General features: G+C 37.3%; 1 protein-coding gene across 1 annotated transcript in view; it reads right to left on the bottom strand.

The window, feature by feature from the left end:
• The window catches only part of diaph2 (diaphanous-related formin 2), a 379,799-nt gene that overhangs the window by 275,709 nt on the left and 90,491 nt on the right, over positions 1–13,599 (bottom strand). Inside the window, exon 6 of the mRNA XM_042770138.1 lies at positions 6,516–6,655. Coding sequence (XP_042626072.1) covers positions 6,516–6,655 — 140 coding nt within the window. The remainder of the gene's footprint in view (positions 1–6,515; positions 6,656–13,599) is intronic.

The following is a 13,599-nucleotide window of genomic DNA, read 5'->3' on the forward strand; positions in this document are numbered from 1 at the left end:
CTATAAAACTAAAGAAAAAAAGGTCCCAAAATATAAATGGAAAAATAGAAAAAAAGAAAAAAAAAAGAAAAGAAAAAAGAAATTTAAAATGGCTTATAGTCCCTTTCAAAAGTTCTAAATGCCCCAAGCAAAAATACAAACAAGCAACAAATTCCTCCTTTTTCCCCTTATTACATCATAATAGCAGTATAAAACCATTTGAATATATGATGCCTGATTACCTAAAGAGATTAAACTTCTTGGGTTATTTATTTATTTTCTTAATTTTTTAAAAGAAATTAAGATTATCAGGTCAGCACGACTTTATAGATTTACTGGTCAACAGCAGTGTTGAAACTGTAAAAAAATACGAATGTAACTTAACTAAAACTGTAAATGTAACTTAATCTAAAACTAATATTTTTATTAAAAAAAAGAAATGTGTAACTTAACAAAACTGTAAATAAAAAAAATCACAAACGCAAACAGCAAAAGGACGACTAAATAGAAATATAAAAAGTAATAAAAAAAATCACAAACGCAAACAGCAAAAGGACGAAAACTAAAATCAAAATGAAGAATAAAAATAAAGTTAATTCAAAAGTACTGTATATTAATAGTACTTAAATACCACTGATTGATAGCCAATTAAGGTTAGTACACAACAGATGAATTAGAACAAAGTTTAGAGATGGCTTTGATGCATGATTTGCTTTTATTATTTACTAAAAAAATAAAATAAAAAAATTCATAGTTTGTGTTTTCCCTTATGCAATCCATAAAATAATAAAGATTTATGTTGACATTGTCCAAAACCCCACTTTGCCTAGGGCATTTCCAAACTTTTGGCAGGCACTGGATCATAGTTATTTCTCTCTCTTCATCCACTATCTTATATACACACACACAAACACACAGTGCATTATGGGACTGCCTAATAAGGGTGCATTTTTGCCTAATTTACTATGCTGCCTCCTTGCCTCTTTGGAAGCAACATAATTAAGATGCTTAACTTTTGGAATGGACAGAAGCCCTGATGCCTTAAATGCTGCCTCCATATACATTCACTGGGTTTTGGAAAAGAGAAATAGATTCCCACCATACAAAGTGGCAGTGCATGTGGATGTGCACTTCTAAGCAGTCTGATGCTTAAAAGAAAACACATTGTGACACCTGGAGAGTGATTGTTCCATACTCTACCATTCGGTGCTCATTCAAAAACTCGAGTAGGGCTATAGCCTTCAGGATCGGAGGCTGAACGGATTCCTGTTAAGGAGTATCAAATCTTCAAAGGCACTAATAAGCCCATTACCTCCCGCACATGTGTCCACGGGCACTCAGCGAAGGACGGCCGCATAGGCAGAATGATGGATTCACAGGCTCTGTGGGGCAGCTGGTAGTGTCAGCACATCTTCACACCAATCCACATCTCTGCTTCCTCAGGCTCATGTCCCACACTGCTAACTACAACACACGGCTAGTTTACATTCAAACCCTTCACTGGAAAATAAATAAATAAAGAAGTACTACTACTAAAAAAAAAAAAAAAAAAAAAAAAAACACCCTCTAGGGAAAAATGCAGCAGCTCCACCATGAAGATTTGGACATAATGAAAAGTTGGAGCCAAGTTCAGGTTTGTCTGATTTTCTCTGCCGCATATCTTTTGAGCCTGCAGATTCAATACGGAAGTCACAGCTGGGATTTAAAGTGGAGTGTAAAAGCAGAGAGCGTAATACTAAGGGCTTAGCACAAGAAAGTGAAAAGTCGAGCCCTTTAGACGTTCTGAGGAGTGCAGTGAGGCCATGTCGTGGACGAAACGCAAATTCCTATTGGTGGTGCATTAATGAAAAATCAGCAACTGGAGATCTCTTATTGCTCGTCAATGTGCGAAAGCACAAGATCCATCAGAGCTGTTGGAATGGATGACAAAGCTGGAGGGTTTTATGCATGAGTGGGTGTTAAGAAAGTTCTGGATTACTTCTTGCATTGTAATATTGTGTCTGCACTACATTGCAAGCCTGTGGCACTGTTTGTGCAGATGCATAAGAAATGAGAGAGAAAATGGCTGCCATTATTTGCATTTAGGAAAGAGAAAATGGCTGCCATTATTTACAGTGCATATTAACTCTCCATAAATGAGGAAATAAGACCAAATGATTATCTGTTAGTCTGCATTTTGGCAAGTCTGTGAATTCAGAGTTAATGAAACAAGACTACAAGTGTGAGAGAATGATGGATATACACTGAGAAAAAGCCAGAAGATAAAGAAGTGATTTTAGTCTTCCAAAAATGAGCAGCAGATGATTGTTAGAAAAAAAAATGTATATAAAAAAAATGAGAAGAAAGTGGGAAAAAAGAAGAAGAAAAAGTGAAATGTTGAAGGAAGACACTGTATCTGCCCCAAGCACAGCCATCTGTGTGCTCCACACCTGTGAGGGACCACTGGGAAATGAGAGTCTTCTCCAACCCAGCAGCCACCTGGACTGCCAAACAGGTGCTCAACCCAGACAATTAAACTATTACATAAATACAGGCCAACCAATGAGAGGAGACAAGCAGACAGTGACAAGACCTCAGTTCTTCTTACTTACACCTATATTGTAATTGATCAATGCACAAAGCATATTTGATTATTAAAATGTATAAAATTAAGAATTATTTTAAAAGGATGCACCAAACAAGTTAGGCTCAAATGACAGCATATCTATTATAATTCTTCATCATCATTTTGGCCCAACCTTTCGCAGAAATGTTAAGTTTACATTAAATTACATTAGAAAGCTTACATTACACTAGTAAGCGCTTACATTAATTCTGTTAAAACGTGTGTATTATTTAAGCTGTATTTTAAAAAAAAATCTTTTTACAGTCATTTTAGATTTCTAGGGCTTATGCCATTGCATTGTCATGGAGGCTAGTATTTTTTATTCAGTTTTCATGTTGTCCACTGAGCTCAAATTGAATTGATCACAGAATATTATTTTCTAATATTCAAGGACAGAAATCCCAGAGAGATTGCAGCCTGAGCCCCATGTCTTTCTTTATGCACATTCACATTGTATGTGCTTTTAATATTGTTTTTTTTTTAAGCCCAAATGTCACAAAAAGATGCTCAAACCTGAAATGCAAAGTCAAAACAGAGCATGTTTTTCAGGATAATCCATACAGAACAACAATAGATTTGTCCTGTGACAAACTTGAAGCAAAATTCAAAACAGTCTGCAATTATTAGTATTCCATTCCATTAAAGGCAACTTTTACCATTTTACATCCATGAATAAACAGTTGTCAACCCAGTTGTCAAAACATGTTGCAGAAATCAATACACAAAATAAAATAGTGGAACATAACATGTTGCAGAAATCATGACTTAAAATGAATTCACACTCTAACATATTTCTTGTAGAGGACAGAGATAAGGTATGAACAGACCCATGAGTAATTTCCCCTTGGCAAAGTGAAGGAACTTGGGGTCATTTTCATCACAAATTAATTTCTCGTTCAGCACATACTGTGGCTTTATGTCCAAACATTTCAAACTTGGACGTAGTCTTGTTGAAAAAAAAAAAATGACCAACAGTTTTAGGAGAAATGAGTTGGGTCCCATAGGAATTAAACTTTAAGCTAACACCTAACTTTCTCTCTGTGTGGAATGGAACAAGTCTAGCTATTCTTTGATTTCTTGATCTAAAGAAACCACTTTTACAATATGTAACACCTCCACCTCAAATTGCCTTTAGATGGTCCTTGCAAATGGAATAAGGCTGAAACATGAAACTGTCCACTTATACAAACAGCAGTGCATTATGTTCTTGTCATTGGAGCGATTGTCTCAACTACATAAACCCAGAACACTGTAAAGGTTACATTAACATACAGTATTCAGTGCATAGGCAGATATTGTGTTTTGTGATCCGTAATAATTAGCTCCACTTAGGGCTGTGCGATATGGGGAAAATATCTAATTGTGATTTTTTTTGACAGATATTGCGATTTGATTTGCGATTTTAAATTTGCAAAGTCAAGCTTCAGCTCAATATTGTCAATAATATGCAGCACAGTATGAGTATCATTACCCTGCTGAGAAAAAAAAAATTATAGTTTATACTATACTATAGACACCATTATAGTTTATATTAAAACCAATACAATTCCCATTATAACCCTGAAATCCATTCAATTTTCAATTGTGTTTTGGGAGGGGTTTTTTTATTTTTTGCATATATATATATATATATATATATATATATATATATATATATATATATATATATATATATATATATATATATATATATAATTTTTACTTTTTGCAGCAGACAAATAACTAATAACTAAACTAACTTTACAGAATTAACTTAATTACTGAATTTCACTGGAAAGATTTTTTTTTTTTTTTTTTTTTAAATGAACTGTATTTCTTTAGTCAATTATTAAAGTATTTCATATGTTACATTGTATTTGGGATTTTAAGAACAAGTGGAAAATGTCCTGAATGTTTAATTTCATCCAAGTGAAATTAGCAAAGCAGTTAGACTGATTTACATTTGTTTTAAATGCAGAGCCATGCGCGAGTCGACGCAGATGGTGCACGTGTGTCAAGCCTTATCCATATTGCCAGAAGCGCTCGTGGAGATTTGCGGTGCAGGGCCGCGCATGATTATAACCGAGCGTTACGAAACAGGCTGTGTGAGTGCGGCAAGTGTGAACAGCTCGTCCGTGACGTGGGATTCGCACCGTGTGGGGAAGAGAGGAGCGAGTATGAGAAGCACCACTCAAGGCTGGCAGTCATGCATATGGTCTGGAACAGAGTAATATCGCGTCCACATCGCAGGCTTTTGCGATTAGCAAATTGCAACGTCTCAAATCGCGATTTCGATTCGATTTCGATTAATCACACAGCCCTAGCTCCACTTATATTAACTGTAACACAAGCAAGCCGGTGAGAAGCTTCTTGAGAGTATTCTTTCAGTGTGCTTAAAAGTTGTATGATATCAACACGTCGACCAAGTATCACGTCACTCCAGGGTGCTTCTCTCCGAGCAAGACCTGACCTTCAGTGGGTGAGCGAGACACCACTCGGCACCCCTCTCTGACTGCGTACTCTCAAGTTCAGCCATTTGCAAAAGCCTGGAGGGTGGTCCTGGCCTCGCCGGCCCCTCAGCGCAAACTGCCCTTTCACCGAGAGGAAGTGCTGACGCCACTCATCTTCAGCCAGCAAGTCTGATCTTTACAAACAACCTGTCCTAATGGGGGTACGAAGTGCGGGCTTCTCAAAGAACAACGCTCTGTATCCATTTCCCATGATTAATGGCTAACAGTGGAGTAAATAATTGGATGCACGGGGCCCTGATGCCACACTGTAATGATCTGATAAAGACAACACAACGAGATGCCATCCCTTCATTTAATTAGGCCAATAACAAGAGATTACCTTGAGGCGCAGTGTTTTACAACTCACATTCTAGATTATGTTTTCTGTGACAGGGAAACAATAGCAAAGCCATTCCGGTGTTTGTGATCCTTTGACTCACTGCACTGTACCGCCGTCTGGAGAGAAGGGCAGGGGCGTCTATTAATTGCTTTCCAGTGCAAAACACATCTGTTGAGAGCACAAGGCATAATTCCATCGGATCAAATGTTGGTTCCACTTAGGTCCTTTCTCCCACTGCGCAACAGTGGACCTAAAGAGATCGTCTTCCTGCCAATTGTGTGATGACCACTTTATACGCTGAGCTCACTGATTCACATTAAGAGCCATCTCTCAGACAGTGCTCTGGTAAATAATTGAGAGAGTCTGCTTTCATATAGTGTTCCTCTGCGCTACTGGGACCAAATTAAATTTGAAAATCCTGTCCATGAGTGACGACTTTCTACGACATTATGCTAGAGAAACCTAGATAAACCTAAATATGAATTAATAAATGTGAAACACCTAATGAATGAGAGGATAAAAAAAAAAAATATTGGGGAGGGGGAAAGGAAATGGTAAATTATTTTAAGTACTACATAAGGCATGATCAGAACAGATTAAGAAAGCAGTCGAGAAACGACAGGATACACACTTTAAAGAAGATACTTGAAAGCAAAGGCGTCTGGTCTTGTAGTGGTGGTTGGTGTGCTTATTAACGTTTCAGAGAATGGCTGGCTGTCTGAAGTGTTAAAAAAAAGGATTTCCTATCTATAAGAGTTTAATAGATAGAGAGGAGGAGATGACAGGGCCAGGTTTAAAGTGGCTGGTGGATACACTCATTTAGCCGTCCCATACTATGGGCTACGCTCATTTAACCAGAATTGGGGATCCATATAGACTGAAGGTTAAAAGACTCATAAACAGATACCCAAATAGTAAGATAAAATAATGTTGGATGTCAAGTTTCACAAATGAAAAAATTAGCATAAACATTTAATTTAACAGTTAGAAGGTGGTAGGAACTTGAATAAATAATTCTTAATACAAAGTCTATCAAAAAAAACTGAATAAAACTGGAATGGTTAGTTCTGTGGACAGAGTCTGTGAGAAATGACTCACTGACCTGACGGGGTTGCTGGTCAAGGACACACGCAGGGACTCCAGGCAGTTGAGCAGTTTGTCTTCTGAGATGCCTGAGCGCAGCTCGTGCACGTACTCCTGTGACGAGAGCGTACACTCGTGCTTGCTGTTCCTCAGTCCACCCTGCGGGAACGAGACACATTAAGGGATCAGCCACTGCACCGCTGCGCTTTACACCCTGTTAGGCCTGTCACACGTTAATTACGACATCTGTATTAGACTTGATCATTGCAGGAGTTCATGAGCTTCCTAAGAAAGCTCTTTCTGCTGCTACTTGCAATCTATGACTCTGTTTTTCAGCTTTATTTTGACAATAAATGAGCAAAAGAATTGGAATCCTCATCATTTGTAAAGAGGCAGAAATAGTAGGGGGGAAGTAGTTACCCGATTTGTGGATGAGGCAGCACCCCTATGCTCCCAGCTGTATCCCAGTCTCCAGCAGGTGAGAATGATTACTAACACTCCATAACTGCAGACTCACTTCCTCCCTAAATCAGCAGACTGCCCACCCACAGCACTGACTGACACAGTGCTACCAGCTAGACTAGTCAGCAGGAGCTGCCTCATGCACAGAGCAATGGAAAAACACACAAAAAAAAACACACATAAAGTGATGGGAAATGCACAAAAACACAATAAAAAAACAGCAAAATAAAAAACTAAATAAAATATCATATATTTTATTCTTAAAATGGAGAGAACACTGTTGTTGGGCACTCAATGGCTATGTTCACACAGCAGCAAGAGAATACAGCTGGCGGTCATGTTGGGGAGCTAAATATGCTTCATATGTATTCATACACACATTTTATGAAGAATGACAACTGTGTTATATAAACTTTGTAAATTTGTCACTGCTGTTAACTCAGACAAGCTTTACAGAAAACCTCATATGAATAAACTGCATGATTTTGTGAAATATGCTCATAATATGGTAAAAATTGACCAATGGATATAATTTGGTCATAGGCTAAAATGAATTCTAACACTGCAGGCCTTTTTTTATTATTTAAACCTTACTAAAAACTGTTTAAGTGATTACAGAGACTGTATCCAATAAAATCCAGAATCCAATAAAAATGTTTTGCACAGTAAACTGAAAAGAGAAAATAATCATTTGAAAGTGATTACAAGTTAAATAATTATCGTAAGTACACAATGGTTCCTAAAGTTTCTACAAAGTATTGCTTATTGTTCTGTGACCTCTTTAGTTAATATTCACATTAGAATGACCTAAATCAATATGTATTAAATGGGATTAACATTAAACACAAAAAACAAGAAACTAAACAATATAAAAACACAAAATAAATAAGTAAAATGAAGAATAAAATAAATTCTGAAAATATAATGTATGCACATGACAATTTTATTCACTGACTGTGTGTGCTGTACATCTCACACACTGCTGTTATACATGCTCTACTCACAATCCCACACTTGTGAGAGGTATACAGACAGTAAATCTTTGCACATGCATATGCTACATTTTTGATTGTCTTATTCCTTTACTTTGTGATTCAACTGTTTGCTTTGCACAAATGAAAGACTTTAAACAAGCACAGGCATATAACATTAAACATCATTATGAACAGGAAACAGATAATATACTAAGAACAAATCAATTTAGTGACAGGTGGGGTGTCTTGCCATCCACTTATAACAATATAAAAATGTATATATTTATTAATCTATTACTCACAAAAAAACATTTCTGAAAAACCATTTCTGTGCAAGCAGCCAAGCTCGTGGGTTTTTGTGACTTTCTTCACTCTCTTGCATTAGACAGACAGACAGAGTGAAGATTGTCAATCTGTTACCTGCACTGCACCCCTTGGGCAAAAGAATCGAAAGTGTGCCATGCGTTCAACTTTTTATATACCACATTATTCATATTCTTGTCATTTTACTTAGGTTTATTTTATTTTTATACATTTTTTTTGTTTTTTCACAGTTGTGTTCTCTCTTATCCAAGTCATCCATGTGTTTCTTTTTCTTTTGAAGCTGTTTTCCATCCGTATGTTCTGAAAACAACAACCTGCCAAACGAGGCAGAGGAAAAAGAAGAGGGCGGCGGAGCACAGGGTGGGCTGTCAAAGTCACCCGTGTAGATGGAGGGATGAATTAATGCAGACAGAGAAGTATGTAGGGTAGTATGGAGCGAGTATTAGCGCTTTCCTCCCTGGTACGAATGCGCTTTAATGTCGTCGTCCCAGGATGTGGCTTCCCCAGCAGGCAAGCTGCACTAATAGGCAGTCTTGGAGGAATAAACAGGGCATCTTTGTGACGGAGTCCCATTTCTGCTCTGTCGAGGAGCAGCAAAGAAACTCCGACACGGGCGGCAGCGCTGGTTTATATAGCAACAGGAAAATAAATGAGCCATTACTATAGGCAAGTAGGGGGTTGCAGTGGGGAGACACTGTACGTGTCTACACAACATAAAAACAAAACACAGAAAACACAGCGAAGTTAACTACTCTGCTACCATCAGCAGGTGTTAGCATTAGGTTTTAAGCAATTGGTTAAGCGTAGGTGGTGGTTTAGAACGACATGACGGGTTGTTGTTGCAATAAAAGCGGCCTTGATGTTGACTGGCAGCTGTGAATCTGCACTGACCTTGTGTATTCTGGTACCATCATTTGTGTGAATAAGATGTTCAAAAGGAAGCAGTGCTCTGCAGAGTTCTTGCATGCCTCCTTATAAAAAAAGTAAGATCTAACTACTCTTTAAATTGATGTGAACTCAGTCCATTTTCACTTAGTTCTCTCTCTATCTCTTTCGCTCTCTCTGCATATACATATATATATATCAGAGGATAAGAACAACTCTTTTTTCCCCCCAAACACATCTGAGGCACTCAGGTTGAAGCGATTCGGCTCTTTCTTCTCAGACAGGTCCTCATACTTGAATTTGTCTTGATCTGAATCCAACTAAAGATCACTCGGTTCATCTGCCTCTATAGTACAGATGAGGGAATCCAAGGGACCAGATATGACTGGTGTGCTTATACCTGCCTGATAGAAGTAATGGGGTGTGTGTGCAGGAAAAGTTATTACTTCCCTCATTACTGTCTCTAGTAACTGTAGGTGCCCCTGGCTCTTTCCAGACCTGCTGCAGACAGCCATCTCAGATTCACTGAACCACAGGCAGAACTGATCTCTGTCTCGATATGAGAAGAACCACATGATGGCTGCGCAACTATGACTATCTTTATATTATTTAGAATATCCTTGGGTTGGAAAAGCAAAAGGTACCTGTAACTTTTCTGTCTGCATAACATGTACTCCTCATTCTTATTGTTAAGGGTTTGCGCAAATCCCTAATACAAAGTATGGCACACTACTCATTTCAGATGCACCAATATTCAGTTGTTGTTGTTTTTCTTTTATAATATTTTTCCAATTTATGGCTGATAACCAATTAAGATTAATATAATATTAGTATTATATGTTATTAATACTATTTTTGTCTAAATAAATGCAAACAATAAAAACTCAAACAAAAATTTAATAAATCAACAAAAACAACAATACAAAAAAAAGAAATCACACAAAAAAAAAAAAATAGTAATTTTGAGATTTGCCAAAGATTAAATTTAACAGTATTATAAATTTAGCAGTTTTATAAAATTACCTTTACGTGTGAATGATATTATGGCAAAGGTAATCGAAATTAGAAAAACATATATACAAACAGGCTTTCATTGAGAAAGTGTTACATTAATATTAGGTAATAACAATATTAAACAAACTAATTATGAAATATAATATATTATTGTTAAATGTATATTCAATAAAACACTAATATAATACATCTATATAATATCTAAAAAGGTAAAAATAGAGTAAGAGAGTATAAACAGTTAAATAAGCAACACAGACAATTTTTACCCTATTATTACACAGAACACCTTAGCAAACGCATGACAAAGGCCCTGCCTGAGCACAACGCCCTATAGCATCAACAACCCCAATCTAAAATTTACTGTCAATACCCTGGAATACATAATCCCTTGGATTCTGAGTATTACAAACAGATCAAGTTTGCTACAAAAATTAAATAATGAAAAACAGGGGCGAAAGTGCTCTCTGCATTTCTTTCCTTGACAAAAACAGGCAGAACCCTCAATCTAGCCCACTCTAGAAAGAAAGACTCTGGTTTCACTATCCATTGACCTTTACCACTGGAAACCAAAGACAGGCCATAATATGCTGCTTAATGACCCTGGCCAGCTCAATCCATTGGGATGATATCAACATTACACCAGACCACACTAATCATGCAGACAGCCACATCCACTGGTTCACTGTAATTGGGTTTCTGCTGTTGGCTGAAGAGAACATGGGGGAATGGTCTGTGTGCGGGCAGACGGTACACAGAAAGAGAGAAAAAGAGAGACAGAGATAAGGAGAAAAGAACGACAAACAGACCAGCATCAGAGTCTTATTCTAGAGAGATAAAGAGAAGAAAAAGAGATAGACTTGGAAAGCAAGGGAGAGACAGGAGAGAGAATCAGAGCTCAGTGAAAAGACCAATACAGTCCTTTGACCAAGCCCAAAGTGTTCATCTCCGAGTCTTATTGAATCCTTATTTGTCAATAACAGCATTTCCTGCCAGAAACTATAGTGCAGGGAACAATTACTCCAGTGGGCCTGTCTATTTCACTTTGGTACATCTACACAACCTTGATACGACCTTGAAAAGATGTGATTAAATCTGACTGTGATACGGCCTTGGCACGATCTAATGTGAGAAAGTGCATCTATCGCAAAAGGAGAGGACGGGCCTGCTGCGTTTCTCTGCACCTACGCATCCTACACCCATTGATAATAAGACAGCATTAAACTGACAGGCTGCATGGGGACCAGCTATTGGGTGCCACATGCTGTCACAAACAACTGTTTACTATGATGGGGACACAAAGGGGTCTTTCTCAAGGGGGCGCTAACAAGTCAATAAAAGGGTCATGACATGGTTTTTTTTATTTTATCATTACTATAGTTTTTTTTTTAAAAAAAACTTTTAAAAATGTCATTTTCTTTCTCATCCTTTGATTCAAACATTCTGTTTTTTGGTTGTTTCCCCTTTAAGAGTTCAGTGTTAACGCCCATTGTTATGATTCACTAACGACCTGCCTATGGATCTATTAACACCCCCAGCCAGAACATTTAACTTTTTAGTAACATTCAAAATGAATCTTGCATATAATATTTGTTTGAGCACAATGTTTTTTAATTTTCCTGTACCAGACCCACTCGCTTAACACTGGAGGCGCGCGGCGCGACAACGATACGTGAGCGTACTTGGCTGGACGGTCATATGCAAATGTTGGAACCTCACTTCGCACCGTGGACGTCACTTCTTACCGTGGATCCAGAACGAGCTGTATTTAGAGCTTGATTAAATAAATGGCTCGTTTAAAAAAAAATGAAAAACGTTTTAAACAAACCTCTTAATACCCTAGGACTTTTATTTATTTTATTTATTTTTTAATCTAAAATTTTAAAAGTCAAATCCTCCATTATTCAACATACAAACCCTATAACCTAAAATTAATATATAAAATTTTTAATCAAAAATTGTTTATACCTATTAATTCTAAAACTGGTAACTACGATACAAAAGTAAATCTGCCCATTTATATATAATCTGCCCATAAGAAAAAAAAATATATATATATATATATATATATATAAATAAATAACCGTTTTTATTATTATTATTATTCCTGTGATGTCAAAGCTGATTCTTCAGTGTCACATGATCCTTTTATTATTCTAATATATTGATTTGGTGCTTAAAATTTTTTTTTTTTTTTTCTTTTTTTTTTTCAGATTCTTGTGGAAACTTTCAGGATTCTTTGACTAATAGAACGTTCAAAAGCATATATTTGAAAAAAGAACACTGCTGATCTACCATTCTTTCCTATTTCTATGGAAACAGCCATTTTCTGCAATGACTTCCTGAATGATGTCATTATCCAGCTCTGTGCGCACAGGATGCTCCACAGTAATCTGGGTCCAGATCTGGATCTAGATCGGCAGATGCGTGTCTGTTTGCAGTAAGATATGCACGGAGAGAGCATGATTACGAGCTGATGGAGAAGTGTGATAGCGGTGCGTCACACATTGTTTATGTAATTTATCTCTGCGTGAGGTCACCGCAGCGGAATAATTCTGTTAAAGTACGGTTCTTAACTGAGTGTCACTTTAATAGGGAGTAAACAGATAACCTGCTGCCGATACCCCCATGACTCTATCTCTTCCACACTTCACATGACCTTGTCGAATATCTCAGTGAGAGCAGTAGGGGACCATCAAAGTAAGAGAAGCTGTTATCATCAACATGCACCCATGAGCATGACCATAAGGCGCAAACACAATAACAGGATGTGACTTAACAACTCAAACAGAACAAAAAAACTACTACAGCAAAACTCCACGGAGAGAGCCGATATGCACACTATGAAACAGCGGGACCTTGAAATAATCTTTTGTGCATTTAATGTCTTATGTGAATTAAATTATATTAATATTCGGATCCCTCCATAAACACCCAAAATGATTGGTGATAATGGGGTTTTTAATTACCTCTTCTTTGAACATGATTAATGAAAATTACTGGAGTGCCCCACTGATCTTTTTGAAAAATAATACAGATATAATCGTTGCAATTAGTACACATGAAGCCATATCAAAGCCAAGTGGTTGCAAATGTTTTATTCCATAATTTACTGCTCATTAGAACAAGACTGACAGATTTACAGAGGGGGAGCACCTTCTCCACAGGAAAACAACCAAACCTACAAAACAGGAGCTCACAAGAAAAACACACACATAAACAAAAAATCTCTGAAGTTTCCAGAGTCTCTCTGGTCTGAAAGGTCAGCTGAATGCTGCATCAGTTGAGATGCATGGACAATAGCACCCATAGAAAGACCCTGAGGACATCCCCTGCTACTCAGTGATAAGTCTTTTGATGTGTCCAGGGAGCTGCACTCACTGGGTTATTTCCCATCATGACATGCAGTGTTGCACTTTCTCTCTCTTTAAGATCACACAGGAGTGG

The sequence above is a fragment of the Cyprinus carpio genome, chromosome A14 (assembly GCF_018340385.1).
Source record: "Cyprinus carpio isolate SPL01 chromosome A14, ASM1834038v1, whole genome shotgun sequence".
Classification (NCBI taxonomy): domain Eukaryota; kingdom Metazoa; phylum Chordata; class Actinopteri; order Cypriniformes; family Cyprinidae; genus Cyprinus; species Cyprinus carpio.